General features: G+C 36.8%; 1 protein-coding gene across 2 annotated transcripts; it reads right to left on the minus strand.

The window, feature by feature from the left end:
* Positions 1–536: 536 nt before the first annotated feature.
* On the minus strand, positions 537–7,466 carry LOC115968724 (F-box protein At3g07870-like). 2 transcript variants are annotated; one of them, XM_031088214.1, is made up of 2 exons: positions 6,000–7,466; positions 537–730 (listed from the first exon to the last, which is right to left on the minus strand). In XM_031088214.1, exon 1 carries the CDS (start codon positions 7,306–7,308, stop codon positions 6,025–6,027), a length of 1,284 nt encoding a protein of 427 aa, XP_030944074.1. In that variant the 5' UTR covers positions 7,309–7,466; the 3' UTR covers positions 537–730; positions 6,000–6,024. The 2 variants fall into 2 exon arrangements, with proteins under 2 accessions (XP_030944074.1, XP_030944073.1); XM_031088213.1 differs by having other exon boundaries at positions 5,995–7,466.
* Between the last annotated feature and the right edge of the window lie 15,970 nt (positions 7,467–23,436).

The following is a 23,436-nucleotide window of genomic DNA, read 5'->3' on the forward strand; positions in this document are numbered from 1 at the left end:
TCTTTTATTGTCTCATTGCTTTCTCAACTTTCTTGAAATTCTGCATTGCAGATGACACTTGACACCATAGTCCCGGGCAATCGATTAGAGGTGTCCAAACTTTGCTTTCCTCAGGCCAAGTTTTTGAGCTAGGCTTCTTCCCTTCAGGAAACAAGAGCAGTTATTTGGGCTTATGGTACAAGAAGACCCCAGGGACAAGGGTGTGGATAGCCAACCAGAACAACCTACTTTCCATCTTAAGTATTCACCATCAGCAACAATCAAACACTTAATTCTTCTCAAAAAAAGAAACCTCACTATCTGGTATTTGGATTCACCCAGGGCAGCTCAGACAGCAGTTGCTCAGCTTTTGGGTGTAACATGTAATCAATCCTTACTATCATCTTAAATGTACATATCCTAAAATTAAAAGACAGATTTATAGAATTTTTCCCTAGATACCTTTACACCCATTGAATAACTGCTATCTAATTCACTGAAAAAGGAGAAATTTAACACACACACACACACACATAATGAAAGCATGGCAGACAATATAGTGCTTAATCATTTTTGTAAACATGTTGAAACAAAACTTCACATCATCCAGAAAAACTAACATAAGAGTGGTTTAGCCCAAATTAGTTTAACAAAATAAACTCCTCTAAAGTTATAACTACAATCCATTTTGACATAATAACTAATGCCAATACTAATTACAGCTCATCAGCATCCATGATTCCTCAACGTCCTGCAAGAATTTAAAATCAGTTTAGTAACAATGTAGAAAAAACCCACACAGAGATTTGTGGGTTTTCAGAATGAAATTAAGAAATACTCCAAGCCTTTACCAAATGAACATGTCCACCAAGGTGAATGGGGGACCGAGGTAATGTTCTAAGCAGGTTACCATGCCTGAAATTATATAATAAGAAGATATTTTTCTACTTAACACAAGACAATTGTAAACAGAAGACACCGTGCTCCCAAAGAAAATCAGAGAATAAAAATATCGCACAACCAAAACAAACATTTCAAAGGAAAGCCAAAGCCAACTAGACCACCACAAAACACAAGTTGAGTCCAAGTTTGTATTATCCCTTGACACACATTCATAATTACATCCCTGGTTGTTAGTTAAGGGTTTTTTTCGATTAAAAAAAATACATCTCTAAGTGTTGAATGTGTCTTATGTGTAGGCTGCTGTCCCTTGCTCAACAATAATTGATCACTCATATATTCTTTTCATTCATAACACCCTCATTCTTAAATTGTTTAAAAGAAAAATTTAACCCTCCTCTAAAACGTAAATTTGACCTAAAGAACAAGCTAAGAACATTAAATTATTTATAATAGAGAGAGAGAGGAAAAAAAAAAAAAAACATTAACTTTTTTTAAGATGAAAATAAATTTCAGCAATACATATCACAGAGAAAAAGGTGCTAGCTTAGCTTTTTGGTAAAAAAATTTCGGGACTGAATTTCACCATCACCAAGTTAATTGGTATGGATGAGAGGGATTTCTAAATAAAAAAAAGGCTTCGCAAGACTACAGCCTGTTACAGCCTCCAAACCAGGAAAAGTTACAAAGTAGAGGCACAACCACCTAAATGGGGGAACAATGAAAAAAACTAGATGCAAATGTTAGCATACTCCATAATAAGAAAAATATATCCAAAAACCACAAACAGTACCACCATCTCTTGCCAAGAAACAATCACAATTATCACAGATCTCATTGCATTCTTTTGATATGAACCAAGGATTGATTTGTCCATCAACATGTTTTCAAAAAGAGGTTTATAAACAAGTTTTTTTTTTTTTTAGGAACTGTTATTTTCAATTCTTAACCACACAAAGCAAGCAAGCAATAGTCATTTTCAATTCTTTTTGCGTCTTTTTAGAAGTAATAAGAAATTTTGCAAAATAACAAAGGGTGATCATAAATAGAAAACGTGTGTTCCAAAAGAAACTAAGAGAGTAGAAATATACAAAATTCTTTGTAAAAGAAACAACACAAATACAAAATAAGTCATCAACTATATAAGATGAAATAATTTTCAGTATTATAAATCATTGAGTAAAGTTTCCAACTTAGCTTCTTGGCAGATTTTTTATTTATTTTTGGGAGTTGTGTTTGGATTATGGATTGAGTTTCACCTTCACAAGGTTGGTATGGGTTAGAGGAATGACTATAAGGAAAGGTGAAACATCGCACAGCCTGTTGCTGCCACCAAATCAGGAAAAGATACATCGCACAGAAACAACCACCAAAACAGGTGAAACATGAAACATAATGCAGTAGGGAAACAACCACCTAAATTGGCCAAGTGTTGAGAGTGTCTTATGTGCAGGCTAGTGTCCCCTACTCAACAATAATTGATCACCCATATATTCTTTAGGTTTGTAACACCAATGTCTTCATTCTTAAGAGAAATATTTATTCCTCCTCTAAGACATAACTTTGAACTAAATAACAAACTAAGAACATTAACTAGTTTTAGTAATAAAATAAAAAACTGAACATTAACTTGGTATGAGATGAAAATAAATTTCAGCAAAACATATCACAAAGAAAAAGGTGCTAGCTTAGCTTTTTGGTAAATTTTTTTGGTATTGAATTCCACCATCACCGGGTTAGTGTGGATGAGAGGGATGTCTAAATAAAAAAGGCTTCACATGACGACAGCCTATTGCTGCCTCCGAACCAGGAAAAGTTTCAAAGCAGAGGCACAAGTACCTAAATGGGGGAACGGTGAAATAAGCTAGATGCAAAATTTAGCATACTCCATAATAATAAAAATATATCCAAAAATCACAAAGTGATCCACTATCTCTTGCAAAGCAACAATCATATATTATCACATATCTCATTGCTACAGTCAGAAATCACTCTTATGAACCGAGGATTGATTTGTCAATCAACATGTTTTCAACTACCGAAAAATAAAAGGCTAGAAAGATGCTAACAACCTATCAACTTCCAGAATTATAGAAACCTTAGTAACCAAATGTTGTTAAGTCAAAGACAATACACATGCAAAGAGCATTAGCAAGCATCTTCATCCCAATGCAAGCATGAAGCATGGCAGACACAATTAAGCACTCCATTTTTGTAAGTTACTGAAACCAAACTACAAATCATCCAGAAATGCTAAGAATGGTGTAAACAAAATGGAGTTTAACTCTGAAGCACCGACGCGGCTGCCCGCATGTCGGTGCCACGTCTGAGCTTCTTTTTTTTCTTTTCGGATTCACTCCGAACCAAGCTGATTCGGCCAGAATCGGGCCGTATCAGCCGACGACCGAAACAGGCCGAAATCGGCCTTGAATCATGCTAGAACAGCCGAAATTGGCTTTGAATGAGGCCCAAACATCCTAAATCTGTCCTTCCTCAATTTTATTCTAAATATTTGTTGCTTCTTTTGTGTTTCTTGCCTTCTTCTTTCTTTGTTTTGTGAATCAAGGCCATAGTAATGTGTTTTTTAAGAATATTTTAATAGTAAAAATATATAGAAAATATAAATAAAAATATTTTTAATAATTTTTTAATCGCCGCACCCGCAACCTATTTTTTGAAAAATTGTTGAGTCCCGCACCCGTACCCGAATCCGGAAACGCACCCATGCTTCATACTTTAACGTTATAAAAACTACAACACAATTTCACAAAATAAAATCAAGCCAATTATAAGAAAATAAACACCATCAAAAAGCTTTGTTGAATCTTTTCTTTAGATGAAATTAAGTCTATTATTTATCTATAGCTCATTACCAACCATCATTGTTTGTGATTTTATAGCAGAAGTGGATTTATTTTTTAATAAGTAATTGGACCATTTATCGATTTATGCTAAAAGCAAAAGGAGATAAAATAACACCTATCAGTGTAGTATCATATGGAAAAAATCTACACCGATACTTGAAGGTTTTCTGGATACATATTAAGAAACATTCCAAACCTTCACCACAAAAACAAGTGTACGAAGGAGGATCAGGGACGAGGGTAAATGATCTAAGCAGGTTCCAAAGCCAGCAATTATTTAATAATAAGAAATCTAGCAAAATAGCAAAGGGTGATCATAAAGAGAAGACATGTGTTCCAGAAGAAACTAAGAGAGTAGAAATATACAAAATTCTTAGGTTCCAGAAGAAACTAAGAGAGTAGAAATATACAAAATTCTTAGGTATTGACCATCTATTTCTTCATTGTCTGGTTGCTATGGATATGTGGTCTATGGTTTTGGGTTTATTTGGAGTAAGCTGGGTTATGCCATTGTTGGGCTTCTAGCTTGCTGGCAAGGCAGATTTGGTCATCATAGAAATGGTCATATATGGTTAATTGTTCCCCATTGCTTAATGTGGTGTCTTTGGAGGAAAGGAATAGTAGATGTTTTGAAGATAATGAAAGATCCATACCAGACCTCAAGCTTTTTTTCTTTAGGACTTTATTAGATTGGTTGGCTACTTTGCGAAACCAATCATTCTCTTCCTTTCTTGATTCTTGTAATTTTTGTTGACCCCTAATACACTCCCTACGTATTAGGGTGTCCCTTTTTTATATCAATAAAATTTATTACTCATCAAAAAATATATATACAAAATTCTTAGTAAAAGAAACAACACAAATACAATATATGTCATCAACTGTATAAGATGAAATAATTTTCAGCATTATAAATCATTGAGAAAAAGTTTCCAACTTAGCTTCTTGGGAGATTTTTTTTTTTTGGGAGTGGTGTTACGATTATGGATTGAGATTCACCTTCACCAGGTTGGTATGGGGTGAGAGGAATGACCATAGGGAAAGGCTTCTAAAGCCTACAGCCTGTTGCTGCATCCAAATCAGCAAATGTTACATAGCAGAGAAACAACCACCTAAACAGGCAAAACGACAACCTAAATTTTGGGGGATTGTAACTTTTGATTTTTGACACCAACCTCACTGCTACATTAATAAATCACTCTTATGAATCAAGGATTGATATGTCCACCAACACGTTTTCAATTACATAAAATTAAAAGGCTAAAAGGATTCTAACTATCTATGAACTTCTAGGACTTTCCATTCCAAATAAGTGAATATATTCATTAGTGAGCTACAAGAGGGGCAAAACCAATACCAAACACGAGTGCTTATACACATTTATAGAAACAGTAGTAACCAAATCTTGTAACTTTGAGACGATATTCTGACAAAGAAAAAACATCCCATTAAAACTACCATACTTGCAAAGACATTGAACTACATCCCATTAAAGCCAATGTGAAACCCCAATTCTTGCATAAGGGTCTATACTAGTTGGTTTTTACTTCTACTTTAAACAGTTGTGTAAAAAAATATACTAACTCATTCACAAAATATTAAAAGAGGGAAAAAGATGAACTATGGAATAAAATGGAGTCAACAAAAAGTGATAACAAAATAAGTTCAAAAAGAGGTTTGTAAACAAGTTATTTTCAATTCTTAACCACCCAAAGCAAGAAATAATTATTGATGAGTTACTTTGCCCATGAATATGGTGCTACGGGAATCCTTTCAGTAAGAAGAATGGCATATGAGGCAATTAAAGATTTAAAATGTACAAGCAACATCTTTAGCATACTATGATCACAATTGACAGATTAAGAAAAATGTATTAATAATACATTTTTGATAATCCAAGGAGATCATGAAGAACATTTAATGCAATTGTGAAAACATGAAGTTAAAAGAGGTCACAAGAACATTATCAAGAAAGAAACATGAAATTCACAGTCCCATTTATTTTCAACCACTTAATAAATAAACGTGCTAAAAGTTGATAATCAACACAAACAACTGGGTATTTTCTTAGTTTAGTATACATGCTATTGACAGCAAGCACGACCTTGATAGGCTATCTATCATAAATATAAATCAACTCAATTAAGGTAATCAATTAGCAATATATTCATCTCTAACTCATAATGAATGCCAGGAATATATGAAGAACAAAACAGAAAATCATAAAAATAAGCATGAAAATAAAATGCACCTTGCCTGTTGTTGTTCCTGTTACTTTCCCTTAGTAAGTAACTGCAAGGTCGGGTTTGTCTAGCAAAACTAGACTCTCAACATAAGGATCAACAAAACTATACTTAGATCCAGTAATCCCAAGGTCTTTAACCTCTTGGGTCTCAAGGTTTCGTGACACAAGCCTTTTTCTAGATGTTTCCAATATAACCTCGCCACTCTTCCTAAAAGCTTTTGCACAAGGTATTTTCTTTCTGTAAGAACCACGAAGTGGCCTTGGAATGTCCTGTGGGGGCGCTTGAGCATCCAAACTTATAATTTTGGTCCATGATGACGCATCCGCATCCGCATCCGCATAGTTCTTCAACACCCATATATCGAGAGTGTCAACAGAATATCCAGGTTCGATCACAGCAATGGAATTCCCATATGCCAAAATAGATACCCACTCCCAATAGTACATATCGGAATGCTTAGGCAGTGGTATCTCACGGAAGACCTCATCCTCCAAATCAAACACCAAAACAAAGTAGAGAAATCTTATTTCTGGAGTTGTCTTGTAACAAACCAAATGCAGAGCCCCATTGACAAAAGCCTGTAGGCGTAGGTAGACCCTCATTGTGTCACGAACAGCACATTTGGAACATTGAGCAGTAACCACTCTCCATTCCCCAGTGGCAAGTGAGTAGACCTCAACCCTTGGTGTGAATTCCCCCTCTTCGAAGTCCCTATCCTCAGGAGTGACAAACCTCACGACCTTATAGTCATTGGTTTTGGAATCAAACCCAAACCCAACAGCCGCGGTGTAGGGACCGGTAGTCCTGAAGGAGAAATTGGGGTTAGGAAGTCGCACGTATTTTTTAACACAAGGGTTCCAGAGAATGAAATTATATGCGTAAGTGTTTAAATCATCAGCTAGGCAAATCAAGCCATTACAAGTACCAACTACGCGGAATACTCCAGTAGCGCTTTGGCCATGGAAAGGGAAGTCGTCAAAGCTGGTGTATTGATGGAAATTGGTGTTGTCGTCCCAATGTAAAGCGTAGACTTCTTTTTCATCTCCGATTCGTTTCAGTTGTTTGACTGCTTTGGCGAGAGGCTTAGGGCAGAGTCTGAAGAGGAGGAGGTTTTTGTTGTTGGAGGAGTGGTGAAGATGAGTGGAAATGAAATAGGGGTTTTGGATGAGGGATTTCCATGTTTTGGAGACAGAGGTGCAAGTGATGATGGATTTGATGGGTAGGTGTAGGAAAACGTGGGTTAGGATTTCATGAGGAAGAGAGTCCCACAATGCTTCTTCTGTGATGGATTTCGAAACTTCAGGTAAGTTGTCTGACATTGCTGCTACCTTCAAAAGAGAGAGATTAGGGGTTTAAAGCAGCAGTAACTGTAAGAGTAAAGAGAGAGTGAGAGCGAGTAGACCACCAGGCGGGCTGGATAGGAGCTAAATCCCTAGCTAACTCATCAGAGAGAGAGAGAGAGAGAGAGACTAGAAAAGCATCAACGCGGTCAAAATTGGCAATTTATTCCAATTGCCAAACTATATATAGCAGCCACAGATGTGGATGCAAAATTTTTGTAAATTTGCATATTTAAAACTTTTTTTTTTTACACCTCTCTTTTTACAAAACACTTATGTCTATCTATTTTACATATTTATTCAATAAAATATTCATTCTTTTATCATTTTTTATTATTTTCTCACTCATGGTCTCTCTCTCTCTCTCTCACTGCTTCAATCTGGGTATTCAGACCCATTCAATCTGGGTATTTTCTCACGCATGATCCTCCTTTGCTGCAGCTGCGAAGGTTAATCGGAGCCTCCTCCGGCTCTTGTCGAAGTCAACGCCGACAAAGACGACACCATGATCTTTGGCCAAATCCGACTAGAATCTCAGAATCCCGACACCGACAAAGAGAATCAGCGAAAAGGTGATGAAGCTGAGAAAAAGGGAGAGAAGTGAGAGTGAGGTTTGATGATCGGCGGCAATGGAGGCATGGTTTGATCGGCAGTAGTGGAGGCATGAGGAAAAGGAAGAAAGGTGAGAGTGAGAGCAAATGAGGAAAAAGGAGAATGAGGTGAGGTGAGAACGGAGACAAGGAAAGAGTCAAGTGAGAGTGAGAGTAGAGACAAGGAGAGAGAAAAAATTATTAAAATATTAAATGCACATGCTACAGTAACCGTGCATATATGTACGGTTACTATAACAAAATGTGCATTTATGCACAATTTTACACCCACTGATGTGGGTGTTTTTTTGCTTAAAATGTGTAAAATCAGTTACTTTTTCCATTTTGTACAACTTTGCACATACTGATGGGGATGCTCTCAGTTGGCAACCTTTCAAAACTATATTTTTAACTAACATCTTGAGTTTAAAAACTCGATTTAGGACTTGTAAATCGAGCCTCAAAGACTTGATTTTCATATTCTGATCATGTTCTGATTTGGTGTTTTTCCACATGGCATCCACCTAGAACTCAAATATTAGAGGCTCGAGTTATATCTTGACCCTTTGATCGTCGATTTTTGCATTCTGAGAATGACATGGTTTATCCACGTGGAAGCCACCTGGAAACCAAGTCTCTAAGACTCGATTTCATGAAGGGGTTATTCAAAATTCAAAAGTCATAGAAACCCTTTCCACTCTCATGCCTCCACTCTTACTCACCCTTTCCATAGCTCAGTCTCCACTCTCACTCAGCCTTTCCACTTTCACTCAGTCTCCACTTTCACGCACTCTCTCCACTCTCACTCAGTCTTCACTTTCACGCACCTCCACTCTTATTCTGTCAAATCCTCGTCCTCCACCAAATTCTTTTTCCACAAGTAATTTGTTTCTTAAATGCTTGTTTTATTCTGTGGGTTTGATTTTTTTCTTTTTTTTGTTTTGCGCTTTTTTCTGTTTGTGGGTTGAACTGTTGATATCAGGCAAATTTCAAATTTCTATCTTGAACATTGTTCTGGGAAAGGGCTAAACTCATTGTTCTGCATTGATAATGTTAGGGTTTGTTATTCTCTATGTTTTGTATATCACTAATGATGAGTGATGACAGTGCTAATGAGGTAAAGACTGTGTTGCCTGAATATGTTGCTTGATGTTGGTGTTTGTTACTTGAATATGTTGTATATTATTAAAAGTAGTTGGATTGGTTTAAATATTAAAAGCACAATTCAAAAAAATGGACATGAACATATTTTTTGTTTAGTTATTTATTTGATTGTTTGTGCATTTGCATGTTAAAAGTTGGGTCTCATTGTATTTTAGAATTTTTCATGTTTGTGGATTCAATCAGGGATGTCTACCTACAAGGTTTATTTGTACTTAGTTAGATGTGAGTAAATAAGCTATATCAGCCTTCTATATCAATAAGCTCTCAGTTCTGTGTTATTTTTTTTCGATCATAGAATAACGTTTGTGTTCACATAAATATTTTGTTCCACTAACAGAAACTTTCAGGTAATTTTAAACTTTCTTCTTAGCTATTTGTTTGCCTAGATAATTGTCAAGAAACAAAAAGAAGTTTTATAATGAGAAGTGGGTCATGAACTTGCATTGCCCATTTACTTATATCCATTTCTTGTTGGTTGCTATGATATCTATTATTATTATGCATCAAAATCTAAAATTTATAACACCTAGATGTAGTAGTGTTTTTTTGGTGTAGATTATAAGAAAACATAGAATTCATGCTTTGCCTTTCTTGGGCACAAAAGGTGCTTGTTGAATTGCTTCTTAGAGTTTAAATTTGTGCAAATTTGTTGTGGCTTTATATTCTACCTTTTCAATTTTTGGGTTTTCATTTTAGTGTGGTTAGAATTTGATAATGAGAGGATTTAAATGTTTCATTGACTATAAGTTTGTCAAGACTTGTCGTGGCTCTATATTCTGACTTAATCAGCTCCACTTAAACTCCTCACTTGCACTCAACTCCCACACTCATACCTAGTTCCATAAGCATATTATGTGTTCATTTCTCAAACTAGCTGCTTATCATTCTTGTACAAAATGGCTGTTGTAAATGCTCGATAGATTGACCATGCACTGCGTGGACCCATTGATGATTTGGTGTTGGCTCTACAAACCAAACATCAGTCAGAAACTATTTGGAATAGGCAGGTAAAACACAACACTAAAACCATTTGTTATGTTCTGAATTGTATCCTTCTTATGGTACCCCATTTAATTCATAGAATGTACACACACATTATGTCATATATCAATCCATGGTTTTGTTCTGTGCAGGATCCAGGGTCCCTTACCTGCCATAGTTGTAGTGAAAAGTTCACCAATCTAGAGCCAATGGTGGATGACCGAGTCGTTGACATAATTAAGAGACTTGGTTTGGAGGGACTCCTTAGGACCCCGGGTAGAGAGATTAACCATGGGCTGATAATGACCTTAGTGGAGCGATGACAGCCCAAGACTCATAACTTCCACATGCCACATGGTGAGATCACCATCACATTGCAGGATGTGGAGGTTCTTCTTGGGCTTCTTGTTGATGGTGAAGCTATAACTTGAGGTTCTTCTTGGATTTTCACCATTATTTGCAGCATGATCTTCATCTTCGTCTTCCTCCCCTAAATGTGTCTCTTGAGGTTGGAGTGTTTCACTAGTATTGGTAGCATGATTTTGAGATGGGAGTGTATAACCCCTCACTGTATAGCCTCCCATTGTAGTGCATCCATCATCTAGGGTTGTAAATTGTAAAGATGTAGTTGTCTGTTGCACCTCCTCAGCATCAACTTCTGCAAGCGGTTCCAAACTTATATACAACTCAGCAGCATTTACTTGGGACATTTTATGGATCAATTTAAACATGATATTTATATGTTTGTCTTCTTTAATTGCCATATACCCATAATTTATCCATTCATGAAGGACTTCTTGTGGATAACGGTAAATAATCTTTATGTTATAACAAGCAAGGTTCAAATTCAATTCTTCCATTATTTTCATCTTCAAATCATTCAACGTCTTCAACTTATGACGTGTCATGACATAATAGCACTGGATACCCGACCCTTTAAATGGGAATCCATCAATCTTTTCAGGATTGACAAGGGGTCTACCGTAGTATATATATTTATATTAATATTCTTCAGAGATTGTGAACCTATTAGAGTCAAGTGTAATATGTTAGTGAAATATTTTATCTCTTTCATTTAACATCAATTACAAAACCTTTTTATCTACTCAAAGTACAAAAACTACAACTTGTTACATCATATGCATATACAAACACAACCTACATTTGCATATACTCACCCCATATCACATACAAACACACTCAATCATTATCATTTCATACTCACCAAAAAAAAAAAAAAAAAAAAAACTAAAGACAAAATTCACCCCCATTACAAAATTTCAAATCATTCTAACAAAAAAATAAAGAAAAATATTAAACCAAACAACAACAACAAAAATAATCATGATAATAAAAACCTAACAATACAAATATATCTTAAATATTTTTTTTCTTTTTATAAAAGCCTAGCAAATATATACACTAACTTCTTACATCATATACATATACAAACAAACCCCACACTTGCATATACTCACCCTATCACATACAAACACACTCAATCATTGTCATTTCATACTTAAAATAAAATAAAATAAAATAAAAACTAAACAAACAACTCACCCCATTACAAAACTTCAAATCATTCTAACAAAAATATAAAGAAAACTATCAAACAAAAAAAAAAAAAAAAAGTCATGGTACATACCCATGAAAAAAAACGTAACAATACATATATATACACTAACAACTAAAGAGAGTGAGTGTTATAAAAACCTTACCTGACATGAGGATGTGCAAATGGGGATGAGTTTTGTGTTAGAATGATTTGAAGTTTTGTAATAGGGGTGAGTTTTGTATAAGAGTGAGAGAGCAAGTGAGAGAGGGAGAGAAGAGTGCTGCTGGGACCGGAATGTGCCCAAGAGACCCACAGCAGAGATTTATGATGACTAAGGACAAGTGTGAAGCTGCCATAAACCACGTGGATTAATATCCACCACAGCTTACAAATCGAGTCTCTAAGACTTGATTTCCCTTTTAGAAAACTGAGTTTCTAACGCTTGATATCCAGGTGGATTCTATGTGGATTAACCACATAATTCTCAAAACACAAAAATTGAGGCTCTAAGTGTCGAGATATAACTCGAGTTTTAGAGGCTCGAGTTCCAGGTGGATGCCACGTAGAAAAACGCCAACTCAGAACATGGAAACCAAGCCTTAGAGTCTCGAGTTTGGAGGAGGAAATCGAGTTTCTAAAACTCGAGATATTAGTTTAGTATATACTTTCAAAACATTGCCAACTAATTATATAGTTTGGCAATTGGAGTTAATTGCCAATCTTGGCTGCATCAACGTATTGTAAACTTGTGTACTAAAACGATGTCGTATCCATATTAATATGTATGGATGCTTTTTCTTTTCTTTTTTTTAGAATCAATACGAATGCAATTTTGTTGTTGTAGACTTATGGGCTTGTCACTTGTGGCATTGCGATTTGTGCCGTGGCCTTTTGGTAATTTTATTTTATTTTTTTCTCATTAGGCAAGTCACTTGTGGCCTGTGGGCTTGTCACTAGTCAAGTCACTACTACACCGTTCCTGGTCACTAAATATATATATATATATATATATATATATATAATGATGATGCAAAGAAAATCAGTAGGCTGAATGCTCTAGGCTTCAATGGGCTAGCGGTTGCTTGAAAGGCTTGAAAAGAAAGAAACACAAGATCAAAGGTGACTAGGGTGATCCCGCCAAGAATCCTCCGATACTTAAGTCAGTTTTTTCTCTAGAACTCAAGAATTCCAACTTTAGGAGTAGTGGAAATTTACTTTCATTTGATGTGGATGAGTCCTTATATAGTGAGCTTTGGAGTGGTTACTTGTTTAATAACTTTCTCAACGTGTGTGGAAGTTAGAAGGTTCAGACTTAATTTCCACAACCGCTATAGAAGTTAAAGTACTCAATCTTATCTTCTACAACTGCCATTGGAAGTTAGGTACTTAGTGGGAAGTTATAGCGATGAACAATGATTTTCCTTATACTTCAGAATAGTAGAACGTGGTCTGAATTACAAGCTTTTGTATATAAATTCATTCTGAAAATTTTCTAAGTGTTGAGAGGTTGTCCAGGTGTTTTCTTGGATGGATGACCCTCATGTCCATGGACGACCTTCTTAAGTCGGACGACCTTCTTATGTTGGGCTAATCTTTCTGGCTCTGGACAACTCTTATGGATGAATTGGAGATGGGTTTGATTTTTAGTTCACCATCAATATATATATATATATATATATATATATTTTTGAGCAAATGATCGCCAAAAATTAGCGAATGATTTATTGCATTCTTTAATTTCTTCCTTAAATAAGAAATATTTTATGGCATTATGAAAGTTTAATACGATAAAGCATTATAATTTTCTAACTGAACTATAACTTAACTTGCTTTCATTTGTTTTCTTGACCTAGTGAAAAAAATAAATTTGACACTACAAAATTTAGGTACAATTGCCAAGGGCCACATTTACTGCTACTCACTCGTCTGGGGTTGGAGTAGGCATCAGGGATAGCAATAATTGTGTAACGGCAGCAATGAGAATGAAGATTCCTTGTCCTCTAGGACCTTTGGAATGCAAAGCTAAGGCAATGGAGACTGGTTAACTTTGCATGGGATGTAGGGGTACAGGAGATGATTTTTGAGTGTGACTCCTTGATTTCGTCTGAAGCCTTGAATGGGTCAAGTGAACCCCCAGTGGCTATTAGCAATTTAGTTGAGGGAATTCAACATCAGATGAGAGATTTTTGTGGCATTCAAGTAACACATGTTCGAAGAGAGGGAAATTGTTCAGCACATATCTTGGCTTAGTATGTTAAGGGCATTGATGGCTATGTAACTAGGATAGAGGAAAATTCTACTTGTATTGAAATAGTTTTGATTCATGATGCAATGCATTTATCTTCTCTTTAATAAAATGATGATCTTCTTATTATAAAAAAAGAAAATTGCCAAGAGCCTTGTAACTAAATTTGCACTTTCAATGCACAAAGTGCTTAGAGTTTAGAGGGGCTATTTTCTTGTCCAAGATGAATGTATGAAAAGCAATGGTAGATTAAAGTAATTGTTATTTACTCATGGCATTCAAGTAATTATTTGTTGTTTTTATTTATTTATTATTTTTTATGCTTAATCAATCACTTCATTTGTTTTTTTTTTCTTTAATTTTTATTATGTAACTTTGATTCCTAACTACAAAATTGGTCAAATTAGAAAACCCACAATGTGTTTGATGAAATTTCTTATGTAAGTGCATTTCTTCGAATTCAATTGTAGCTTCACATTTTACACACTTCGCTATTGATTGTATGTCTATGTTACCAATTTAAATTATTTACCAAATGTTTTATATATATATATATATATATATATATATAGGTGCCGTCGTTCAGAGGGCACTGGGGGCGGAAGCATAAATAGGTTACAAATGCATTGCTATTACAAGTGTAAGCTGGGGGTGAAGAAAAGAAAAGAGCCATTTAGGTTACAAAGTATTTCTGAGTACTAAGTAAGAAGCTCTGAGGTGATTCTAGTTGAGGTATAGAATTTAGCTTGCTGAAGACTGAGGCCAAGGATGCCTTATATAGAAGGAGAGAGCCTTGGGTCCGTCCAGGAGACTGCGACAATCACGGAAGGTAAATTGCTTTTACTTCAGGTGAATAACTTTTCAGCCGAAAGCAATAGTAACTTCAATGATTCTGCTGGGGTACTGTTGGAGTGAACAATAGCTGGTCACTGTTTATGAACAGTATATTGTCCCCTTGCTTTTCTGGAATAGAAACTCTGCATAGTGTTTCGGACTGTGCAGTGAATCGGTCAACTTTGCAGTGCGGGTACTATTCTGAATAGTAGCCGGTTCTGCAAAGGTGGTTCTTGAGCTAGCCTGGGCTTCAGAAGCTGTTCTGGAGCGTCTGGGAGCCGATCTAGGGATGCTTTTACTCGCTGTCCAAGTTGTAACCATCATAAGGATCTTGAGCATCCTGAAATGGGTCAAATGGGACACGGTTGCAAGAGGCTTCAAAAGAGGCAGGGGAGTTTTGTTCTGCTGACTCTAACTGGGCCGACTGGAGGAGCAGCTGTTGGGCAAGATCTTTCAATTCTTTGCTAGATTTTCCGGATATTTGGACGGAGTCTAGACTGGATTGTGATCTTGTGCAATGAGCTATGGTCTTCTGAACTGGAAGGGGAAAGTCTTTATACATTCTGGCAATAGCATCAGTAGGCCTGAATCTATCCCACCATTTAGTAAAGAATTCCCTATCGAGTAGGTTCTGGTTGATTGCATATTTCCACATACTTATCCAGTGGATCTTGTACTTTATAGTCATGTGCAAGATGGCCGGAAATTGGGAAGCATGCTTGTCTGCTTGGAACCTGGAGCTGAAATACCTTAGTGCATCCTATAGGGGTTCTGGGAAGTTCTGAAGAGTAGAACCAAACATTTCCCACCACTTGAGGAACCACGAAGGGATCTGTCCACTGAAGTTTTTGTCGAACTGTATGAACCATGAATGATCATAGGTCATATTTTGAAAGAATAATACATTTTCAAATGCATCCATATAGTCATAATAGTTGTACAGGGGTTCTGAGCCCTTGAGTACAGTAAGTTTTCTGAGAGTGGAGGGGTGTCCCCAATCTTTGCTGCTTACAAAACTCTGTATTATGAATTTATGGTATAAGACAATTGAAGGATTAGTCCTTTCTCTGATGTCTTCTATTCGGGCAGACTTTTCTTGGGTAAGAATGCCTTTATAGAATCTGATGTTCTTTTCTGGGCTTTTGGGAAGGAAATGCCATTCATGAGGCAGTACTTCCATTGCTAGTGCCAACGGATCTGTTATGTGGGCTAAGTGTGGCTCGACATAAGAGATGTGCTGGACAAAAGGTTTTTTGAGGTAAGAAGCTCTACCTGTTCTGGGAGGGAGAGCATAAGAAGGTTGTTTAGACACATTCTTAAGACCAAAGGGTTCATCTACATTGTATGGAGAGGATACAACTTTGGGTGGCAATGTGGCTAAAGCAGAACTGTAACTGTGTTGTCCTTGGGGCCTTTGGTAGTTTGGTTTAGGGATTGTAGAAACCAAATAACGATTGGCAACAACGGATGGTGACACAGGTAAAGTCTTTTGAGAACTGGAAAAGGGTACTAATGGGCCAGGGTTCTGTGCCTGACTGGTACTCCTAGTGTTATGCTGTTTAGGCAATTTGGGAGGTTGGGGTTGTACGGGTTTCTTCCCGGACATTTTGTTCTGGATTCTGCAAAAATTCACGGGTGAGGAAATCAGGGATACTATTTTGAGTTCCTGCAATGAATTCAATGTCAAAATCGAAAACGGAAAGAATGGCTTGCCAACGTGCAAAAATCTGTTTTGATGCAATGTTTTGAACATCTTTTTCTAAAACATGTTTTGCAGATTTACAATCAATTCTTATTAAAAACTTTTGATTCAAAAGATCACTTTGAAATTTTGAAATGCATAGTACTATAGATAAAATTTCTTTTTTAATAGTACTATAATTCAGTTGAGTGGGAGTCCAAATTCCTGAATGAAAACAGACGATCTGTTCTGGGGAAGTGAGACTAACACGCTGAAGGAGAATGCCACCATAACCAATGTTAGAGGCATTTGTCTGAACTACCTTGAAGGAATTTTCAGAGGGGATTCCAAGGCAAGGGAGTGTCTTGACATATTTTTTGACATGTTGAACAACCAGTGTATGAGTGGGTGTCCAAGGAGGAGGATTGGTTCAAAGTCTATCAAAAAGAGGCTTGCATTGTTGCCTAAGGTTTTGATAAAAATCAGAAATGTAATTGAGGGATCCTAAGAACCTTTGGAGCTGGGTCTTATCAAGGATCTCATCTGGAAACTTTTCGGCAAACTGGATGGCTCTATCTATGGGTTTGATGACTCCATGTCTTATATCAAAACCTAAGAACCTAACACTGGTTTGGAAAAGTTTAATCTTCGGGGCCGAGACAACAAGACCATTTTTCTTGATGGTTTGGAAGAATGTTCTGAGATGCTTCCAATGTTTGTCTAGGGATTCAGAGAAGATTAGTACATCATCAATGTACACAATGGTATGACTGGAGAATGGATTAAAAATCTCATTCATGATATTCTGGAATTCAGAAGGTGCATTCTTAAGACCAAAGGGCATTACATTCCATTCGTAATGACCAAAGGGTGTGGTGAAGGCTGTCTTGTACCTATCAGGCTCACTGATTTGTATCTGCCAAAAACCACTCTTCATGTCAAACTTACTGAAAACCATTGCTTTACTAAGCCTGTTAACTAAGTCTCTTTTGTTGGGAATAGGGTACCTAATCCATTCTAAGACTTTGTTAAGGGGCTTGTAATTGATGACAAGTCTAGGGACACCTCTTTCTATCTCAGCGTTTTTCTGGACATAAAAGGCTGGACAAGACCATGGTGACCTAGAGTTTCTGATGATTCCCTTTTTAAGAAGATCCTCTATTTCTGCCTTACAGGTATCCATAAGTTCCTGACTCATTTGGATAGGTCTGGCTTTGGTAGGGATGTTCTTTTCATGGAAATCTTTGACATAAGGTAGAGCAACCTCGTGCCTTTTCCTATGCCAGAAGGCTGTGGGAAGATCAGAGCAAACTTCGTGCTTGAGCTGTTCTTCAAACTTTCTGATGTCTGATTGGTAACTTTTGCAAGATAATTGCTCATCAATCCTTTTGTAACTTAATTCATATCTAAGGTACTTAAGGTGTTGAGTTTTGGCTTTGATAAGGTTAAGGGTCTTGGAGATGGTAACCTTTTGAAGACTATTGATGTCTTTAGGTTTAGGACTCCTAAGAAACTTAAACTTGACTGGCTGGCCAAAAGGATGGGTAGTGATTCCTTCACTATCCGTGGTGAAAGGATATAACAGACACATGAACGGGTTTCCTAAGATGACCCTATCTGTCATATTTTTGACAAGAACAAAGGTGGTTTTGAAACACGCATTGTCTTGGCAAACATGTGCTTTTGGGATTTTGAATTTAATCTGCATTTTCCCACCACTTGCGGAAGTCAACCGTTCTCTGGTTTTCCGGAAGTATTTAGAGGGAATAATACCTTCTTGAATGCAATTGAGATCAGCACCCGAATCTATTAGGGCAACTACCTCAAATTCAAAATCTTTGCTTATGACAATCCTGACTTTGGAATGCCATTTCTGGGAGTTAATCCGACTGATGGTTTGTAAGAACGATCCATTGGATGATTCTAACTCCATATCTGCAGTAGGGTTAACTGTATCATCTACTTCATTATCAGAGGGGTTTTGTAATGAGATTCTATCCTCATTGCCCTGTTGTGAAGTATACTCAAGGTTTTTGATTCTTTGATCCATAAGACCATGATCAACCTTAAGGATGATTAATTCCTGCCTAAGGGTTCTTGCCTCAGACTTGGTATCCTTGATCTCTTTATGAAGATCGTGGATAGTTATCTCTTTCTTGGAATTGGTAAACCTATTGTAGATTTTTTCCAAGTTAATTTTGGGTTCCTGGATCCTAGGGTCGGATGTACAGCTTTCCTTGACTAGGGTTTTGTGGAACTCACTAAGTCTCCGAGATTTCTCCTCTGGGTCATTGATCTGTTCTATGAGATCTAGGAGTAGTTCTTCTTGTTTAGAAAGAACTTCAACAGTATTGTTTCTGCAACAACTGTTTGTGCAAGGAATGGTTTCATCTGAGCTACTAGAGGTGCTATCTGGAACTCTAGGAGAGGATGAATCTTGGTAGATCTGACAGGTTTCTCTATCAATAGAACTGTTAAGAGACTCACTTTCTGGATGGTCAAGTTCTATGGCTTTAGAGATATCTTCAGATACTAAGGAATGGGTAGGGGATTTGCCTGTACATTCTTTCTTGATATGTCCCTTCTTTCCACACTTAAAGCATTTTCCTTTTGCTTTAGGTTTGAGAGTTTCTATAGGATTGGGGTTTCTTTTGTTATAGATGCCTCTGGTCATCAACTTTTGGAGTCTATATTCTCTGGAGACAATCCTTTCTCTGTGGAAATCTTTAAAGGCTGGGTTTCCTCTATATTTGGATTTCCATATCCTAGGAGGAAGTGGGGGTGTATCACCAAGCTGATCGTCTAGAGGTTCTTTCTCCTTTTCACTTTCTGAGGAAGGTTCATTAGAACTACTAGAAGATATATGGGCTTCTAAAACATTTACTTCTGGTAAAGGAGAGACTGGTTTTTCTACTTTCTTTTTTGAATGCCTAGCCTTTGCTGGTGGAATGGGTTTTGAAGGAAGTTTGGTTCTGACACAGTTCTTTTTATGCCATTTGAAATGTTTCTCAAAGTATTCAAAGAAAGGATAATCTGCTTTTACCTCTTTCATGAATATCTTCCATTTCTCCAAAACTTCAACTTTCTGTTCTCTGGTATGGTTTGCTCGATAGGCTTCTCTTGTAATCCGGTTCTTTTCGGAATTAAAATCCTTTTCGAGGTAGTCCATATCAGGGATGAACTCTTTTGTCAACACGAGGAGCTGATGGTCATATTCAGTTTCTTGTTGAATAGGATTTCTGAAATCAGATCCTGATGGTGAGGGAGGCTTAAAACTGTCCTGACTGTTGTTGTCTTCTTCTTGATCAACAACTGAGTCTTGTTTGGCTGTGTAACAAGGGGTACTAACCTGAGAGTGGTCTTTGACACCTTGGAACTGCGGGCCTAAGTCTCTTCTAGATGTAGGAGCTCGTGTTCTAGACGAACTACTATGGGATGCAGGTCTATCTTTCAAGAGGATAGTTGGCTGCCTAAAAGGGGGGCGTAGATCTATGGATCTAGACCTTGGTTCCTAGTATGTTTCCTGGTACAGATCTAATGAGGATCTGGGTAAGGGTTCATCATACTCAAAGGGTGACCTAAACCTAGATTGGTCGAAGCTTAGTCTAACCGTTCCATCGGCTAACTGCTGGACATAATCTGGATCTGGGTTCCTAACAGGATTCTGGATCTGTAGAGGATAATTTTCATTCTCTAGAGACCACTGTGCTGGGAATGTTATCTCAGACCATTTCAGGGTTCTTGGTACCTGAACGGTGGATCTAACATCTGAAGTTTGGATAAGAGTAGTTTCACCTGGTTTTCTCTTATCGAAAGCTTGGATGGACATGTTCGTCCTCATGCACTTATAATACACTCGGTATATAAGAGCAAGCTGTTTGGTGCCATGTAATACGAAGATTCCATGGGTTCTAATGTTGAGGGTGAGGACCTTCAAGATATGAGGGTCGTCAAGTGCAACTGTGAGGTTTGGAAAACAGTCGAAATGAATTGGACCGTTACTCAAACTGGATTCTATGGTTCCTAGGAGACTGTCTCTAAATCTGATGAGACGGGTATCTCTGAGGGCCATAAGGACCGAGTTGTTCAAACCTTCTCTGATCAATGGTTTAACTCCGACTTGGACAAGTCCTATGTGGAGGTATTTGTGACCAGATTCCCTGTGAGCTTTCACGGCTGCAGGGGACAACAAATAACAAGTTTCATATTCCTTGTTAATGCTGTAGACTTGTTCTATAGTCCTAACATGGTAGTCCGTTCTGAAAGACTTTTTTAAGGACCATGACGAAGACTTATAGACCTGGGTTGTGGGAACTTTAGGTATGTTCCAATCTCCTAACTTCTGATCTAGATCTGAAAGCTGGTACGACTCTGAGTTGATTGTTCCATCTTCTTGTGGAATCTCAGGTGGGTTTGTACTGCTAGATCTAATGGAAGTGGAAGAGTCACTCCTTCCAAACATCCTATTTATCATTCTGGATTATAAGCCTAAGAAATCAATTACAACCTAGACTACCTTTATCTTCCAATTTCTGGATCTATCCTTAGATCTGAAACAGGGTGTGTATGGACGCCTACTGTATCCTGTTACCAACTTACGGCCGCTCGGACACCTTTCTGTGAATCTTGCTACCGCTTACACTATTTCGCTTTGTTGAGTGTACTTTCCCTATCCTCTCCGACCCTAACGCCTAACGCTTTCCTGGCTAACGGCTCAACGGGCATTACAGATTGATTCGGGCTTCCTGCTCAACTTAGGTACTCTAGACTCACCGGGTAGCAAACGATCACAAAACTGGAATTACTCCTAGACTTACTGGATAACATTATGACACAATACTTAGCATGGTACACATCTGCAACAAACTGTGGGGAAGAAACAAAGAATGGAAAAAGAAGATAACTGGGAAGCAAAGGATTAGCTTAAACAGATAATTACAAGATAATAAACAGTTTGAATGAACGGGAGGCTCAGCCTACCACAAAAGAAAGAACAGTATAAACTGGCTAAGATGAAGTAGTAGATGAAAAAATGCAACATATGGGAGTGGAAGTGCTATCAGAAAATAGATGTAAAACAAAATAATGTTTGTTAGAGATAACATACTTCAAAGTAATACACAAAATAATGGATAACTATGGCGGTTGTACCGGCCAACTTGATTTAAAATCAAAATTTACAGTAACTTACAAACACTTACGATCGAGCACAAATGGCTCTGATACCAAATGGGGGTAAGCTACAACAAAGAGGTGCCGTCGTTCAGAGGGCACTGGGGGCGGAAGCATAAATAGGTTACAAATGCATTGCTATTACAAGTGTAAGCTGGGGGTGAAGAAAAGAAAAGAGCCATTTAGGTTACAAAGTATTTCTGAGTACTAAGTAAGAAGCTCTGAGGTGATTCTAGTTGATAGGTGCTCAAAGGATAAAATGTTAAATCACCTACATTTCCAAACACTCATTAGAGTAGCTGGTTCTTATTATTCTTAGTGAATTACAAGTTTCTTGTGATTTTTTTAGTATGACAATTAGCTTAATAGTGACTTTGTTCTCATAACAAATGCGCTTCAAAAAATGTTAAAGCCATATGCACATTGCTAAGCATTATCATGTTTATGGTAGTTGTCTATTGTGATGGCTACATTAAATGTACTACATTTGACCATGGTTGTTATAAGGTGACCGTTATCTTTTGATATAGAAACTTATATGATGCTTGCTTTTCATTTTATTTAGGCGTGGGATTTGTGGAAAAGCAATAGGTTGTTAGAGTTGATGGATCCCATCCTTAGAGATGCTACACCTGCCAATGTCCTATTAAGATACATAAACATATATAAAACTCCTTTGTCTCCTAGAAAATGCAACTGATAGGCCTACCATATATGATGTGGTCTTCAATCTTGATGTTCAACATGAATCTTGCATGTTTACCTTTAATTACGAAAACAACCAGCGTTTTCAATTGTCAAAGATATGGAGAATTTGGGTTCATGTAAGAGAATGCTGCAAATTTGTTCTATAATAAATGACGTGATAATCTCCATTTTAATTTGGAAGTTCAATGACAATTTAGAAATCAGTGTTCACACCTCAATCATCTTCTCTTTTATTTTTATTTCTTTTGAAGGAATCTTCTCTTTTATCTAAGTTTGTTTTAAATAAACAATAATATGTCATATACTCCTCGACTTTTACCCTTTTTTTTTTATAGATAAGTTTGTTCAGGGATGGAAGCAAGAATTTGCCTTGGCAACCAAATATGAAGGGGGAAAAAAGAAGAAGAAGAAGAAGAAGATAATTCAAAAATAAGAAACTCTCTAAAATTCAAAAATAAATTAATACATGAAAAACAAAACTAACATCTATTTAAAACTAATATCTAACAATATAAACAAAATAAAAGACAAATAATTTTCTCCTCAAACAATCAATTTAACCATTTATGATATATTACAACATAAAAATAATCTATGATGAATTTTGAATTGAATTTCGCAAAAATTTATATTTCATGTACAAAATCAAAAAGTCTGTTCATATCATCTTCCATTTTGTTATGAAAACTGCTTCTTATAATTGAAAATACTGACTAGTCTATAAACAAATTAATAGACTATTGAATTTCAAATCCTCACTAGTCATTGGTACACAATTCCAAAATATTTAACAATTTCTTAAGGTCAAAATGTCGAACTACATCATGCTAATAAGTAATAACGGTGAAGTTCCCCTTCCATCTCCAACCATAGTTTTTCTTGATCAGTGAATTATTGCGAATAAAACTAGTTCATCAACAAACAAATATTATAACTTCTAAAAAGATTCACATGCCTCTCAAACATCTAGAGATGAGATAAATACAGGAAACTCATTTATGCGTTTGCTAAACAAGAAATCCACGGGGTCAGTTGCTCGGTTGGACAACTTTGGGCTCGATAAAGAATGTAGAGGTTACCTGAAAATTGCTATCTTGGGTCAATCAAGCAGAGTTAGGCCTTGGGCTTCTTTGATGGACCAAATAATTTTGGGCCTACAAATTTTTTTCCCCCA

Source organism: Quercus lobata, chromosome 11, assembly GCF_001633185.2.
Source record: "Quercus lobata isolate SW786 chromosome 11, ValleyOak3.0 Primary Assembly, whole genome shotgun sequence".
Taxonomy (NCBI): Eukaryota; Viridiplantae; Streptophyta; class Magnoliopsida; order Fagales; family Fagaceae; genus Quercus; species Quercus lobata.